Source organism: Canis lupus, chromosome 30, assembly GCF_011100685.1.
Source record: "Canis lupus familiaris isolate Mischka breed German Shepherd chromosome 30, alternate assembly UU_Cfam_GSD_1.0, whole genome shotgun sequence".
In the NCBI taxonomy this organism is placed as follows: Eukaryota; Metazoa; Chordata; class Mammalia; order Carnivora; family Canidae; genus Canis; species Canis lupus.
The window spans coordinates 9,962,682-9,980,166 of record NC_049251.1 but is presented as its reverse complement, the minus strand read 5'-3'; the positions used below and the strand labels follow the sequence as shown (position 1 = coordinate 9,980,166).

At 39.1% G+C, this 17,485-nt stretch overlaps 1 protein-coding gene across 7 annotated transcripts in view; it reads left to right on the top strand.

Moving 5' to 3' along the window:
* TTBK2 (tau tubulin kinase 2) overlaps positions 1-16,577 on the top strand; it is a 174,312-nt gene extending 157,735 nt beyond the window's left edge. For all 7 annotated transcript variants that reach the window (XM_038580193.1, XM_038580194.1, XM_038580195.1 and 4 more), the window contains 2 exons: positions 4,607-5,880; positions 9,521-16,577. In XM_038580193.1, coding sequence (XP_038436121.1) covers positions 4,607-5,880; positions 9,521-9,983 — 1,737 coding nt within the window. In that variant the 3' untranslated portion in view covers positions 9,984-16,577. The remainder of the gene's footprint in view (positions 1-4,606; positions 5,881-9,520) is intronic.
* Positions 16,578-17,485: the final 908 nt, after the last annotated feature.

Here is a 17,485-nt window from a genome sequence, read left to right as displayed (position 1 = left end):
ACTTGAAATGGATTTTGCAGCAGAAATCTGCATTGATCTTCAGGTACCTTGACTAGGGAGTGGCCATATGTCTTCCGTCTGACCATGGTTACCTATTTTTGATCTGGAAAATTTGGTCATTATAATTATAGGAAAGTTTTGTTTGTATGTGATTACATCTCTGAAATTACATATGATAGTATAATTCAGCCTATGAACAGAAAAGACCAGAAATTTTATGGACTGATTTGGGAAGTCATGAAAGCCCATTTGTGAAGTTATTATTCAATATTGAATATTATATTATTCAAATAATAGACTGGACTATACCACTTGGGAGAGGCTTCCTGGAAAGGACCCAAGTATCCAGTGATAATGATTCAATCATGTATTCAAAAATTATCAAGCATTCACTGTGTGTCAAGTACTGCACTAGACATCAAAGAATTCAAAGCCCAGTGAGTCTCCTCAGTGCTTTCAAGGGTCTTCAGGCTAGCAGGCTAGTAAAGGGAAACAATTTAAGTGTTATACATGCTATGATAGAAATCTGTAGGTTATGCAAGTTGGGAATAGTTGAACTAGATTTAAACTGGGAAGTGTCTTCCAATATTGCATGAAGAGTCTTGAAAATTGACCATGACATCCTGTAGTCATGTGTGTGGTGTGTAATTACAGGCCAGCCAAAAATATTCTTATTTCAGTCTGTTTTTTCTTTTTCTTTTTTTTAAAATTTTTATTTATTTATGATAGTCACACACACACACACACACACACACACACACAGAGAGAGAGAGAGAGAGGCAGAGACATAGGCTAGAGGGAGAAGCAGGCTCCATGCACTGGGAGCCCGACGTGGGATTTGATCCCGGGTCTCCAGGATCGCGCCCTGGGCCAAAGGCAGGTGCTAAACCGCTGCGCCACCCAGGGATCCCTCAGTCTGTTTTTTCTATGACTTCTAATCTTTGGGTGTGAGCTGTGGCTTGCTTATGATTTTTAGTATCCCCACAAAATCCTTATAGGTTCAAATCCTACAAAATGCACTGTAACTATTAATGAAGGATGTCTCTCGGAGGAGTGGGAAAACATGGGAAGGGAAAAGGCAACTTCTCCTTTTTGTTGACTTAGGTCTTGAGGCTTCCGGTTTTCAGTTTTCTCCACCCGTGTGGCATACTGCTGCCTGCTCCATTCCTCCTCCCACTAGCCCCTGTATCTGTAAGCCAAGTCACAGTATAGCAACATCTTCAACCATAGTAACCAGCATAAATGTGGTCAGAGTAAACAATCGGGGTAAAGAGAGAGGGGGACATTCTTTTAGTATGCAGGGCCTCTTATTACTCAGATGTTATCACTGCTCTGCATTCTCTTTCTAAAAATAAAAATTTGATAGATACATGATTCAGTAATAGTGTTTTATTCATAATTTTCAACACTTGTATAAAGTATCACGTAAAGATGTTTTAAACAAAAGAAGTCTTTGGGGAATTTGAATGGCCCAAAGAAATGTGAATCCTTAAAATTTAAGTTTTTTAATAGACCAGGAATGTGTTCATGTAACTGTTATTCTTGGCTATAGTAGGAACCAATAGATTATTCTGCCTATATCTCATAAATTATTTGTCAAAAAACCAAAATGAGATCTAGATATTTCATGTATTACATACCTTTTATTTGGAAGAGAGGCTGTTTTTATTATCTTAATAACATTACAATCCTTGAGTGAGATAAAAGTTAACGGGTAATTATGTATAAGCTAAATGTAAATCATTGTTAGTTTGCAGTTTATTGTCTCTTGCTCTCTGGCCTGTTGTAAACTGGGTGATTATAAATAACGAAGCTGCTTTATGTGAACTAAAAAGTGATGAGGCTGATATTAGTCAAACTGAGTAGCAGGCGTTAGTAAAACTAATATGAAAGAAATGGAAAATATCGCAGTCATTTTCTAGTTCTGTAAAAAGGTATTTACCTTATACAGTTAGAGAACAGAAGAAAGGAGTGAACTCATGCCTTAATGAAATGTTGGTGAATTATAGAAACTAAGGATAGAAAAGATGCATCTGGCTTACTGGAAGATCATTGATTTAATCTGTTTGCAAAGTGTCCCAAGTATGGAAATACTTTTGTGGCTTGTAGTCTAAGGTTAAGAAAGTTCTTTTCAGCTATAATTAGAATTAGTCTTCCTTTTCTATATTTAGCTATTGATCTTTGGCTTTTCTCCTTTTATCTCGTCAGACAATAGTTAGGCAGACTCTTTTCCAGACTTCATTTGAGTGTAATGCATGTCAATAGGCTGTGCTGTGCTATGCATGACTTTCAAAATCCTGAAGATCTTTCTCCAACTTTTTTTTGACCATGTTTTTTCCTCATTTGTGAAATTTGTATAAATAATAGCACCCAATTAAAATATAGGGCAGATATGTAATGGAATTAATAAAAATGATTTTAGGAATATTTTAGAAATTTAAAGTACTGTACAAATATTATATGAGAGTATTTTATGCACTTTATTGTAATTGCTCAGAATCTTTTTCAGGAAAATAGACTATCCTGTCTGGAGGTTTCTATATCTTTTCTGTGCACAAGATTGTCACCCCTTTTGTCAGATCACATACACACATCCTTTTATATTCTGAATCTAAGATGAGTTAAGCTCAGAAGGGCATGGATTCCCTTATTCCAATCTCAGAAGAGCAGTGGACTATTATTTTTGTAAACAGTGCTGAGTTTATTTTGGCTGATGTTTTTGGAATTACATATAATAATGAAGTGACTGTTGGTTTATTTTGAATGTAGATAGAATCATGTCTCTTGTTCTTTGGCATTTTTATAACTTCTTACCTGATTTTCTTACCACCATCACTCTCAGGTCTTAAAAATTATATTTTGAATAGTAAGTAACTATACATTTTAGGTTTTAATATGATTTTTAATGTATACTAGAAAATTGCTGTCTGAATATATTTTAGAATAATGAAAGAGATAACAAGTATAAGGGAACTTCCTGAAGGGCAACAGCACCTCTAGAACTCACTCTCTTTTCCTAGAAGTCTGGGCTTTATTTTAAGACTTCACATCTGAATCCAAACAGCCTGTCTTTATTCAACTAACCTAAAGGTCCTCAGGATACTGGTTCCATTCAAGAGCTATTTCAGGACATTAGTGTGGTGTTTTCTCCTGGGATGGGCTTAGGACAAGCTTTACATATTCTTAAACCTAATTGTATTCCTGACACACAGAGAAACAGAGCCAGACAATTTCTCTGACTCTGGAACAACATTGATTACTTGATGTCTTTGGACTAAAGTGGGGTCTAAGTAGAATCTCCCATGAACAGTTCTAAATTCATTTTGCTTTGACTTGCAAAAGCAATTTCCATAGTTTTCCTAGAACTAAATTAGCTTCATTAAGTAATTAACTACTTTGATTTTGCAGAAAAGCTTTTTTTCGTGTCAGTTTATGTGGTTGATATTTTCTGCCTCGTTAAGTGTCTTTTTTTTTTTCTTACATGTTACTTTTAACAAATGTGAAAATGTGGAGTCTTAAGAAAGGGCATTCTTATTAGACATTGAATCTCATTTACATAGAATTGAAATGACCTCAGTGGAAGGATGGTAGAATTTAATTTATCATAGGTTTGACCTTAAAAAAATTAAAGAAGGTAATGAAACATTAGGAAACATCTTTGTATATCTTTGCTTATAGAAAGATAAAATATTCCTAACATTGTTTGATTTAGAGGCGTTATAGGAAACAGAATGTAAATCTAGAGCTTTTAAATGTACAATAATTTGCCAGTCATTTTTTTCTTCTAATCCTGTATCTGGCTTCTGGCAGAAAATAGCTGGCACACTCAAGGGGACTTAGAATTTACTGAAAAGAATTGTTTACAGATGTGTGGGTAGAGTTAAGAGAACTAACAGGACCATCAGTGGAGGGAGCCATTTCTATCTTGAAGAAGAGGGAGCAAAAGCTGGGAGAAGGGCCATGCGATAGCAGCGGTGGCCAGAAGTGGTAGCATGTAGCCACCACCAAAGCTGTCATCCCTTGGGCAGGAAGTAGAGAGAATTACTACTTGGAGCGCCTGAGTGGCATGGTCGCTTGAACACCCAACTCTTGATTTTGGCTCAGGTCATGATCTCAGGGTCATGGAATCGAGCCCCATGTCTGCTTGTTCTTCTCCCTCTGCTCTTCTCTCTCTCTTCTCTCTCTCTCTTTTTTTCTTTCATACATACATACATTAATCTTCTTAAAAATAATAATAATACCCAGACCTTTCTCTCCTCTGATTTTATTTGTTGGAACTGCCCATTGGGCAAACCAGGCCAGAAAGCAGAAGGCAAGGGAGCCTGGATCATGCAGTCCATAAAGATCAGTCTTCCAGAGCACAGAGAAGTCTAAAGAAAAGGCAGCAATGAGCCCACAGGGAAACTGTTTTGTATAGCTCCTGAGTAGGAGAGCTTGAGTGTCAGGTACTTTGATTCAGAATTGTTCATTTGAAATATGAGTTGGGCAGACCTGGTCAACATCTGTGTTCCTCTTATAAATTAGAATTTGAAGTGTGAAATTTCAAACCACTCATCTTCATTATATTTCACATTATTGCATAATATTTTTTCTCCTGTCTCTCCAGATTACGATTCCTAGGCCTTCTGTGGCATCCACACAATCAACTTCAGGAAGCTTTCACTATGGTCAGCAGCCAGAGAAGAAAGACCTTCAGCCCTTGGAACCCACAGTGGAACTTTACTCTCCAAGGGAGAACTTCTCTGGCCTAGTTGTAACAGAGGGCGAACCTCCTAGTGGAGGAAGCAGAACAGACTTGGGGCTTCAGATAGATCATATTGGTCATGACTTGTTACCCAATATTAGAGAGTGTAACAAATCTCAAGAGCTGGGACCAAAAGACCTTCCTGACCATAACAGACTGGCTATGAGAGAATTTGAGAGTCTCCCTAGGGAAACCGAAGAGAAAAGCAATCTTCTAGGGTTGGATAATGAAGATGAGAAGTTAAGCAAAGGGCAGCATTATATTGAGATCGCCTCCCTTCCAGGAGACTTGGTAACTGTGGAAAGGGATCACTCAGCTACTACTGAACCTCTTGATGTGACAAAGACACAGACTTTTAGTGTAGTGCCAAATCAAGACAAAAATCAGGAGATAATGAAGCTTCTGGCAGTCGGAACTTCAGAAATTTCTCCACAAGTCATTGACCCACACGTTGAAGGACAGATAGGTCAGGTGGCAGCAATGCAAAAAAGTAAGATATCTAAGGATGATGACATCAGGAGTGAAGACTTGCCAGGTCAGCAGGGAGACCTGTCTACTTTTTTGCACCAAGAGGGTAAGAGGGAGAAAATGGCCCCTAGAAATGGAGAATTATTTCATTGTGTTTCAGAGAGTGAACATTGTCCCCCATCCCGGAAGGATATGATTAGGTCATCCTTTGTAACTAGACACAGCCGAATCCCTGTTTTAGCACAAGAGATAGACTCAACTTTTGAGTCCTCCTCTCCAGTGTCTGCAAAAGAGAAGCTCCTCCAAAAGAAAGCTTATCAGCCAGACCTAGTCAGGCTTCTGGTGGAAAAAAGGCAACTCAAGTCTTTCCTTGGGGACCTCTCAAGTGCCTCTGATAAATTGCTAGAGGAGAGACTAGCCGCTGTTCCAGCTCCCTTTTCTGAGGAGGAAGTCTTTGCTCCCTTTTCAAGACTGGCTGTGGATTCACACCTGAGCAGATCAGCCGAAGACAGCTTTCTGTCACCCATCATTTCCCAGTCCAGAAAGAGCAAAATTCCACGGCCAGTTTCTTGGGTCAGCACAGATCAAGTCAGCAGCGCAACTTCAACTCAGTTCTTGCCTCGGCCACCACCAGGAAAGCCACCCACGAGGCCTGGAGTAGAAGCCAGGTAATGTTCCGTGTTCTTACTATGTTAAGTGCATAGTGTTATTTCTTTGTCTGATTATATCAGTGGTTTCACTTATTTGTTGCCTGCTTCTCATCGTCTTGTTTCCTTCCTACCTTCCCCAAGCCTTATAGCCATAGACAAGGTCATGCTGATCCAAATTTATTCTTAGCTCCCCCACCCTCTAGCAGTGTGACCCTTAGTTTCCTCATCTATAAAATAGGTCTTCTATTTGCCTCGTGGTTTGGGGGAGGATAAAATAAGGTTGCATGCATGTAGAGCTTTATGCAGGGCTTGGTTAGTACACAACGTAGTTTACTTCTCTTTTAGTCCATTTTAACTGCTATATACTCAGTAATTTTACAGCTTTTTCTAGTCATAATCCCATTATAACAGATATCATTATGATGTCAAATTCTAGTGAAAAAGATTTTGTCTGTAAATTGATGAATGGGCCCTGGTAACAGTGCTATTTATCTGATTGTAATGAATTAAACAAACACAAAAACCCTATAGGCAGTTTCCCTAGGTCTCATGATACATAAATCCATACATAATAAAAAGTATTAGTTTAATATTGACTATATGGCATACTTGTTTATTGAAGTATTCTCATATATAGTTGGCTACAGTGTGATTATATTTTAAAGGAGAGAGGAAAATCCTGGGCGGGGTGGGGGGTGGTGGTGATAAACCAGTTAAGAGTGCTTTCCTTGTGGAGCAATTACTCATTCCACAAACTAGAATGGTCTAAACCTTTGGAGAAGAATGAAAAAAAGGATGGCCACTTAACAAAAACAAGGTGGAAATCAAAATACATGAAGACCATAGCCTGTTAGTACAACAGAAGGTCTCCACATGTTATGGATTCTGAAGTGTATTATTTTTTTTTAAGATTTTATTTATTCGTGAAGGACACAGAGAGACAGAGGCATAGATGGGGGGGAAGCAGGCTCCTCTCAGGGAGCCTGATATGAGACTTGATCCCCAGACCCCAGGATCATGCCATGAGCCTACGGCAGATGCTCACCTGCTGAGCCACCCAGGTGTCCCTGAAGTATATTAAAGTAAGATTCTGTCTGTATCATTACGCAGCAGAACTTGCTCCCCTTAGCTAAGGTAAATTTAGTTCTGAGTTGCTATAGGGTTTCAGGTTTAAGAGTGCCTAAGCATTGGATTTGAAGTGCCAGTGGGACTAGACTTCCACAGGAAGAATGACAATGAGTAAACAGCAGTCATTTGAGACATTTTGGAAAGTTGATTCCATGAACAGTAGCCACACGTGCCCTCTTCCTTCTGCTTATCCTCTGTACTTAATAGAGGTAATGTATCTGTGGCTTGGGCTGCTTTGGAACACAGCAAACAAATCTTGATTATCACTTATTACTTAGCACTTTACATGTCCCTTAAAAGTAACACTTGGTAACTAATCCAAGTTTGTGACATTGTGTCAAATATTACAGAGCTGACCAACCTGGATCTCATCTGGGAACTCAGGGGGAGTTCAGCTTTCCCACATAGGTCCTGGCACAGAAGGAGGATTTTATTTCATTCTTCAAAGTTTTCTATAAGATCCACAAGGGTAGGCTTAACCAGAATGAGTTTCATCATGTCAGAATAAGTAGATGGTGAGAAAGGAAGAGGAGAGAATTCAGAGAAAAAAATAATGACCTGTGATGGTGTTGATGGCTATTTATACCCCTGTGTCCTGCAGGTGCTAATACAACCTTGGAAGTTCTCCTACTTCCTTCTAGAAGAAGTGGCGTGTCAGCACTTTGAGGTTTAAATTCTTTAACTGAATGGATTTTAGGCCAAGGCAGATGTTTAGGGTAGAGAAGACACTGCTGTTCATATAAATATTCTCTAGATTTAGAATTCTAAGGCCCAATTCAATTGCCAGTAAGATGGGCAGTCAGCACCCAAACCCAGCTACCCTGAATCTTGGACTATTGTCAGGGACAGAAAGTGAGGCCCAGAGAAACCAGTGACTACTCTTTCCTTTTGCAAAGTGTTAAATGAGGTTGAAATATACTTTTTTTTTTTTTAGATTTAAAAAATTTATTTATTAGAGACACACACAGAGAGAAAGAGAGACAGAGACAGGCAGAGGGAGAAGCAGGCTCCATGCAGGGAGCCCGACATGGGACTCGATCCCGGGTCTCCAGGATCATGCCCTGGGCTGAAGGCGGCGCTAAACCGCTAAGCTACCGGGGCTGCCCTGAAATATACTTTTATCTGTAGTTCCTGCTGTTGGAGAGTACACTTTATGTTGAAGACTTATATTTTGTGGGGTTTAATGTTTGCATATACACATGCCAAATTTCTGTTGTAGGAGCCTTAAACAAAATGCTTTACTCTCTCTCTCATTTACCAACATGCTAGAGACATTGCATTAAGTTGATCCTAAAATTAGAAGAATAAATATGCCAGAGTGCCTGGCTGGCTTAGTCAGAAGAGTGTGTGGCTCTTGATCTTTGGGTCGAGAGTTTGAGCCTCATGTTGGGTGTACAGATTACTTAAATAAAAACGTAAAAAAAAAAAAAAAAAAAAAAAAAGAAGAAGAAGAAGAAGAGCAAACATGGTTTAGGAGGAAAGGGACTAACAATATTTAAGTCCTAAATGGCAGACAGCCAACTAAATACTTTACTTGGGCCAGTGTTCTTGGCTGCTCAGTAATCATGGGAGGTAGATAGTATTCCCATTAAAAGCTGGGAGCGGTTATATGCACTGCCAGTGAGGATGTAATTTATGTAGCAACTATGGAAAACTGTATGGAATTCCCACAAAAAATGAAAAATAGAACTGCCATACAATCCAGTAATTTTACTGCTGGGTATTTACCCCAAAGAAAACAAAACACTAATTTGAAAAGATATATATGCACATCTATGTTTATAGCAGCATTATTTATAATAGCCAGGATATGGAAGCAACCTGAGTGTCCATTAATGGATGAATGGGTAAAGATGTAGGGGTGTGTGTGTACATAGAATATAATAGAATATTGCTCAACCATAAAAAAGAACAAAATCTTGCCACTTACAACATGGATGGACTTGGAGGGTATTATACTAAGTGAAATTAGAGAAAGACAGATACCAAATACATATAAGTGAAATCATATGGTATTTTCACACTTACATGTGAAATCTGAAAAAAAGCAAACAAACAGAAACAGACTCAAATATGGAAAACAAACCGTTGGTTGCCAGAGAGGGAGTGGGGTGGGAGGGAACGTAAGGGGTGGGTAGTAAGAGGTACGAACTTTAAGTTATAAAATAAGACATAGGGATGGAAAGTACAGCAAAAAAGAGTATAGTCAATGGTATTATAATAACCTGGTATGGTGACAGATGGTAACAGAGCTTACGGTGGTGAACATTGTGTAATCTATAGAATTCTGGAATCACTGTGCTGTATACCTGAAATTATTATAACATTGTATGTCAACTGTACTTAAAAAAAAAAATACACACTAGGAGAGGTTAAGTAATTTGTCCAGGGTCATACAACTGGTATGTGAAAGAGTAACTCTGTTTCCAGTGTTTGCTGGCTTGACTCACATTGTACACATTGTCATGAGGACACTATGTCTGGATACACTTGAATTAAAATGAAAATAATTCTTCTGTGTTCTTTTAAGGCTCCGCAGATACAAAGTCCTAGGAAGTAGCAATTCCGACTCAGACCTTTTCTCCCGCCTGGCCCAGATTCTTCAAAATGGATCTCAGAAATCCCGGAGCACTACTCAGTGCAAGAGTCCAGGATCCCCTCACAATCCAAAAACACCACCCAAGAGTCCAGTTGTCCCTCGCAGGAGTCCCAGTGCCTCTCCTCGAAGCTCTTCCTTGCCTCGCACATCCAGTTCCTCACCATCCAGGGCTGGACGGCCCCACCATGACCAGAGGAGTTCATCCCCGCATCTGGGGAGAAGCAAGTCACCTCCCAGCCACTCAGGATCTTCCTCTTCCAGGAGGTCCTGCCAACAGGAGCATTGCAAACCCAGCAAGAATGGCCTGAAAGGATCCAGCAGCCTCCACCACCACTCGGCCAGCACTAAAGCCCCCCCGGGGAAGAGTAAGTCAGCCACTAAACTCAGCAGATAGGAGCCGGGCTGCATCTCTGTGAAAGGTGTGAGATCTTCCTCCTAAACCTGATGCATGTGTGTCCCTGTACTGTCTATTTAAAAAAAAAATCAGTGTTGATCTTCTCTTGCAAAAGAAAGTAACATGATAAATTATTTATAAGAAGACATAAATATATGATAAGGAATTACCTAAGGCAGGCAGCAAGCAGATCAGGAATCAATGCCTTTGCATAAGAAGGGGCAATCCAGCAAAATCCAAGGGGAAGATTAAATGATTTCTCATTTTTTAGCTGCCTTTGAAACAAAAAAGTTGAAGTAAGAAATGGAATGGAATTTTAAGGGGTTTGGCCTGTTTTTTTTTTAAGGCATTCCTCAAAGATATTATAGCAAAAGCGAAACTTCTTGTTTTATTATTTTCATTCAAAACTTCCCAACCTTGGAGAGTCAGAATTGCTCTAATATGAGGGTATATAACAAGTCTGACGCTGGGGAGCCAGTGCTCCTATACTTGTGGCTTGTGTGTTTGAGAGTTCACACCTTTTACTACCCTCCCTGGATTTCTGTTTTTAAAGTTAGTATATCTCCCCTGATGCAATCTCCTTTCTCTTATTTTAACAATACATTCTAATATGCTTTTAGCAGCACATGCTGAGAATTTCAAATCCAGTTGTTTGGTGGATTTTTTTTTTTTTTTGGTGTGTGTGTGTGTGTGTGTGTGTGTGTGTGTGTGTCCTAATATTTTTCTGTGGAGCAGAAAAAAAGAACAGTTAACAGTTTTTAACTCAGTATATTTTTATTGTGAAAAAGAACTACTGAAACTTAGGTAAAGGAAGAAGTGTAAGCAGAGCTTACTGTGCAGGCATTACTGCTTTAAGGACAGGGACAGAGTGGGGCAAACACCGTTTAAGACAAAAGAATCTTCTTCCCCTTTGTCTCGTCCTTGTGGAAGGAAGACCAACCAGAGTAGACCTTGCTTTCTTAGGTCTTCTAGATACTGACTATTTCCAATAGCAACCTCCAAGATGATACCAGGGAAGTACAATGCTGTGGAATGTGACTTTATGCTCTTAGAGATTTAGAAAGAAAAATAGAAAGAAATTAGGTACGTTGTTGAGGCTGATGATCCTCAAACTTTGTATTTTATACATTTAGCCAATAAGGAATGAGTATCTGGGGAAATAAATTTAGGCTCAATATTTATCTTTTAATGTTTTATTACCTGCTTCTCCTGTGCTTTAGTTTGAATATTTGGGCTTTTGGACCTGATTTCCTTGTAACCTCAATTTATAAAGCTACGAGGAGGTGCATATTTGTTCTAATTTCACTCTTCTGCTACCAGAAATCAGACAAAAGTAAATGATGCTAGATTTTTCAAATGGGCTCTTTTCTACTCTGTAGGCGTTTTGTGTTGTAGAGACCTTATTGAGGTCAGGTAAATCAGTCTGCTTGCTGTTGAAATTTGCCTTCTAGCAAACATCTGTGCTTTCTCTTTGACCTTGTGTTTGCTGCCAAACCTAATATGGTTGAATTGGAAAACAGAAAAAACAAAACAAACAAAAAACAACAACAAAAAAGAAAAGTATATTTCCTCACCAAGTGAATACATTCTAATGCTGCATCAAAGCTGCCCTGAAGCTGCACTGAACTTATCTCGTTCTCTTTATCTGTGTTGAGCTTTTTTAAAAACAAAAAACGAAACTCAAAACACTATTGAGTCCTATATGATCTCATAAGAAAATGTAGCATAGTGTGGAATCTTAATTTCTCTCCGGTTTCAAGCACTACAGAGGAATGCCATAGATAAGATATATTTGCTGTTTAACTAAAGCAACTGTAATATTGGAAGACCGGTCATTCTGTATTATATTGTACAATAGTTGCTGTAACACTACTTGCATGTCTTCATGGTAAATGATATAAATATTTATAAATATATAGAGAAGCATATGCTTATATAAACTCATTCTTTCTCATTCTCCATTTGTAATTTCAAGATCACAGATGGTGAAATTCCTTTTTGTGTGCCTCGTGTACACTTGGGCCTTGCCTGTCTTCATTTTCTGAAAATATGCTCTTGGCATGGGACACTTCAGATTCTTCTTGCCTTCTTTGTGTATAATGCAAGGGTTGGCAGCCTTCAAGCCAAGATATGTTATTTAATTTTCACTTTTAAAAGATTTTAATAGGGGAAAAAATTACCGGTATGTGCTTGTAATACTGGCTCAAAAATTTGTCATGTTAATCTCATAATTCTGTCCTTACGGTTAAAGAGGATAAACTGGGATGATAATCATGGGTCTGACATAAATTGGTATAAAGAAAAAATCTCTTAAAAATTGCGATTTTACATTCTTTTCACCTCACTATTTTTTGGATGGTGGGGGAGTGGAGTAATCTACAGTTAAAGAATTATCTTCTTTTTTTGTTGTATTGGCGAAATTGTACTAAAAGTAGCCAGCTTTTATCACAACTTTTATCTTGACCCCTGTCCTGAGAAATGTGCCCGTCATAACCATTGGAAAAACAGATGAGGCTATAATTGTGGTATGTGTCTTTTTCTTTTTGGTATTTCTCTTCTAGTGGTCAAAACAGGCAGCGATGGCAACATGGCAATTGGGTGTTTTCTCTCTCTTGGTTTCTTTTGTCTTTCTCCCAACTCCGCCACTACATTGTCCCCTTTTCTAAATAGCACTGGTGAACTCCAGATCCAGAGAGAAATAGCCTCAGTGTATAAGAATACTTTATTTTGCAAATAGAGGAAAGAGTTAACCAAAGATGTTTCTGCTCGGATGCTTTCAAAAGAAAACAGACTTGTTATATCAAATGTATCAATAGGTCCACTTAAAAGTACTATCTTATATAGAGATTTACTTTATGGTTTTTAAAAGCATAGTTTGTGCTTTTTGATGTTCAGTGTCTCAGGCTTAAAAGAGAAGTCGGCAGTCCTGAGCAAAAAATATTTTTGGCACAGGATTTTTGGTTTTGCTTTATTTTAAGGTATGATACACGGAATGAGTTGGTTATTTATTTATTGTTGTTGTTTTAGTTCCTTATTTTTCTAATTTATTTTGAGTTTTTTTTAGTATGGCATATTTCAGATTTCAGTGACAAGCATGGATCATCCAAGTAATTATAAACCAGTTGGGTTATTTTACCTAAGGTGAGGGACATGGCCACTAATTAAAGCCAAGCCAGACTATACTCTATAAAAGTAGCATGGGGCAAAAGTTAAAATAATCTTTTGAAAATCAAGTGCCTCCTGGTTTCTCTTCTCATGAAAAAATGACAACCCTAGTCCTACTTGCCCTCCCCTCTCCTCTACCATGTCTAGTTTCTGGAATTACTTGGATGGAGTAGAAAATGGATTAGCACGGGCTCAGCCCCTGTAGATAGCATTCTTCTTACATTATGCTGCCATATCTCCAGGGTATACAGATTGGCTAAAATATTAAAATTTCATCTTTTACACAGCATAAAGGCATTTAACTTTAATGTATAGTGAACAAAGGCAAATTGGGTCATATCAAATGTAACCTTAAAGCACAGACTGTAAACATCTTTGAATGTGGTAGGTCTCAGGCAAGCGCTGTCATTCCCACCTTGGTGTGCAGGCTGGCTTTGCGGACAAGGGCACCAGCACATTTGTGTTTCTTAAGTTGCATGTTGGGAAGTGAATGTTTTTTCGTAAAAGTTGCCAAGTCATTCCAGTCCTGAATAAGTAGCAAAATGATAATTGATACCCACTGTTGTCATTATCCACTTTGTATTATTTGCTTTAAAATACTAAGCAAATCCCAGCTGCTTCCTGAGTCGGTGGACTAGTACAGTATCTCTTTCTATCCAGCTCCTAGCCACTAGGGGAACTTGAGGTTCTTTGGTAATCATCAGAGGTTCCTTCCAGGCCACAGATTTTTATGCAAATGTTTCTATGGTTGCATTCAATCTACAAGGAAAAAGTGTACTTAGTGCATGTTTTATAAACCCACGCGCAGATAGTTAAAACTATAATTAGTTTTTCTATACCCGATAGCTTTGAGTTAAAAACAGATGCTTTTTTCCCCCAGAGGATTCTTTGTTCTGCGAACTACATTATTAATCTAACATTAGGAATTGGTGATAGGAGAAACAGGATCCGGAATTCAGAGTTCAGTGGCTTAGGGAAAAAAAAATGCATCTTATTCTGGCCATTTGAATATAAATTTGTAGGTAAGTCTAGATTTAGTCTTGGAGATCAAAGTTTTCACATTTAAAACTTTTTTCATGCCTTTATATCTATCAAAACATGGTGTATGTTAGGGAATCATTTTTTCTGTCATGTTCATGTATTTTGGAATGAAGTTGTTTGCAGTCACTCTTTTATATTCTGCCCACTTCTGTTTATGAGCATTTACCACAGATGTGTTGGGACTTTGCCTAAAGGGAGGCAGATTTTGGCACCTGTATCACTGAGGAGAGAGAGACTGGTTGGTGACAGGGCATTGTTCAACTTTCTTAAGTTTGGGTCTGTACAGTTTGTGTTTTAACACAAAAAGTATTACAGGATTGAGGCATATAACCACTACGGTAGTCCCCACATGTCAATATTCACCCGAGTTCCAGGTGCAGATTTAGACCTTAACTTAGAGAAGGGAACATGCAGCAGCTGCGGTCCTCAGACCACATAGGAGGACATGGTACATGGAAGCCCCCAGGTGGTGGTGAGGACCTCCCACTTCCCTGCCCCCATCCAGTAGAACTCTAGTGTACACCTTGAAGATGGGAGGGGAGTGTGGAAACATCATATCATTGGATTTTTTCAATCATTTGGTTGCCCCTTTGGCATTAGGAGAACGTTTAACCCAGATAGTCTTAGGGGCCTACAAATTCAGTTGCCAACAGTGCGAGGGAGAGCTGCAGGAAGTATATAGGGAATTCCTATAGTTCTTAGGTAAATCCAGGGCATAGGACAAGGATCCCTATTAATTTGAAGGGGAATTTGGATGCTGCACACCTCAGTCCCTAAGAAATCCTTGGCTGGACATGAAATGATGACAGTAGAGTCTTGGCCCATCAGTACATTGTCTGAGTTGTAATGATTATTTGCTCTGACTTTGAAAATATAAGCTTGCTGTTTAATTATTCCCCTTGAGCAAATTTGTTGGTCAGAATATGAAAGTATGTGACAAGATCAAGGTAACTTTGTAGTTATTATACACAATCTCAAAAAACTGAATAACCAACAAGTAACATTTAGTAATGATTTGAATAGTTCCTTACATTTTGCTGGATCTTTGGTCTAAGGAGACATGTAAAGGAAATGAGGCCTTTTTTTCATTACCCTGTGAAACTTTAAGAGTCTGCCTGTTAAATTGGAAGTAACAGTATGGGCATAGTATGTATTGCTGGTGATGCTGACATGTCTCTTCGGTACCCCTGGGCCAGAGGTTCTGGGTTCCTTGACCTATAGAATAGGATTCCATGAGGCAGATATTTGAATCTATGTGACTAGAGAATTTTCCCATGGCATAATTTTACATACTAATGATGGATAGGAATTTTACCCCTCTTTTCAGTAGTTTAATACCATTTCATATTATGTACAGAAGTGTTCACTCACCCAGCAAAGAACATGGAGTAAACCCAAGTTTTTAATATACACTCTCCTTGCCATATGATCCTTTCTACCCGCTTTACAGTACACAGTTTAAAATCATTAAAAATTCATTCACAGCATTTCCCCATATTTGGAATCTGGGTCTTGTTCTTCACTTACAGGGATAAATAAGGTGACCAGAGCTTGAATGTGATTTATTTTAGGGAATGACCCAGGGAGGGGAAAGCCCTTAGGACTTTTCAAAACTATTTTCTTTTTAAACGATTCACAAGATAGATAAATTAGTTCACTAAGGTAAAAAGCATTCAGAAATACAGTTAGGAAGATGAGGTAAACAACACTCCTGCCTCTTGGGGCTCTGAAATTGGATTGAGTGAATTGAAGAAAGAAGAGAACTGATTAGACGACTGATGCTTGAACCCACACACTCCTCTCTCCTGCACAGCTCCTGTCCCCCTCCTGACTCCATTCCTAAAATTGCCAAGTGCTGATTCAATTGGGCCATTTATTTACCAGTTTGCAGCTTTTAGGAAGAAAGAGGGACGGGGAGACATCTAGTTTTGACTTAGGTATAATTCTTGAAAGTAATGAACTGTTGGCAGCTGTTAACATCGATTGAACCACAAACCAGAAGAATTCTCTTGTCGAGCAAGACCATTAAGTTAGAATAGAGGACTTTAATAATCCCAAGGTTTTCTCCCTTTCTCCTCCTCTTCATGAAACCAGAGTGATGAGAAGTTGCTCTTTGAAATACTTCCAAAGGTATTGTATTGTCCTTTTCCCTCCAAGCAGCCCTCTTTATGCATTTTTGCTCAGGCAACCAAGGACATAAGAGTATTGGCAGAAACATGGAGTGCTTTTGTATAGGCCATCTGTACATAAAAGTGTAATTATTTATTTAATTTCCCCATTTGTATCATATTAAAGCTTTGTACAGTGTTTTAAGTTCTGTTTTAAAATTATTTTGTATTTTATTTTTATAATCTAGTAATAAAATATTCATTCCGCATGCACACTCTAGTTCTGTTTGTGTGATGGTTTACTTTCAAAAGTGGGAAATACTACCTTCCGAATTTAATAAAGTTACTGAATGCACCAGAGGTTACAAGATCAATAGGGAACAGAAGGTTGCTATAAATGCAGTACCACATCCAGAAGTGACCTAGAAAAAGAAGCACTGGACTGAAGAGAAGCTAGGTGTTCAGTATCCCTACAGATAAAAACCAGAGTGCCAGGATACGAGGAGATTCTTCCCTGTGTCATAAAACTGAAGGTGAAGTAATAAAACTGCAAGTGCTAAGGGAGACCTAAGTGGCTGGGTCCATTAAGCAGGTTAAGCATCAGACTCTTCTTTTCCCCTCTGGTCATAATCTCAGGGTTGTGGGATGGAGCCCCGGGTCCTGGTCCCTGCTGAGTGTGCAGTTGCTTGAGATTCTCTGCTCCTCCCCCTAACCCACCCTTTTTTGTGCTTGGGCTCTCTCAGAATCTTCACACACACACACACACACACACACACACACACACACACACAAAACCAAAAAAACACCTGCCAGGTGCTAAGAGGAGCTCTTGGGAGGCACTCACGTGGGCGCTGCTTCACCCCACCTGGAGTGCCGGTGCCATCTGCCCTCCTCCGCCTGGTCTCCCCGTCTGGATCTCTCAGTGAGTAGCAACATCCAAAGCGCTGCCCATCTTGTGTTTCCAAACGAGAAATGAGTTAACACAAGAATATGCCTCTTAACATTTCAACTGGAAAGTAGTCGAAATAACCTTGTGTAAAGATACAGATAGGCCATCCTGTGTGTTGAGGGCTGAGCAGAAGATGATAAAAATAGTCCCGGCAAGAATTCTCAGACACACGGGCAGCCCGGGTGGCTCCGCGGGTTCGCGCCGCCTGCAGCCCAGGGCGTGATCTTGGGGACCCCGGA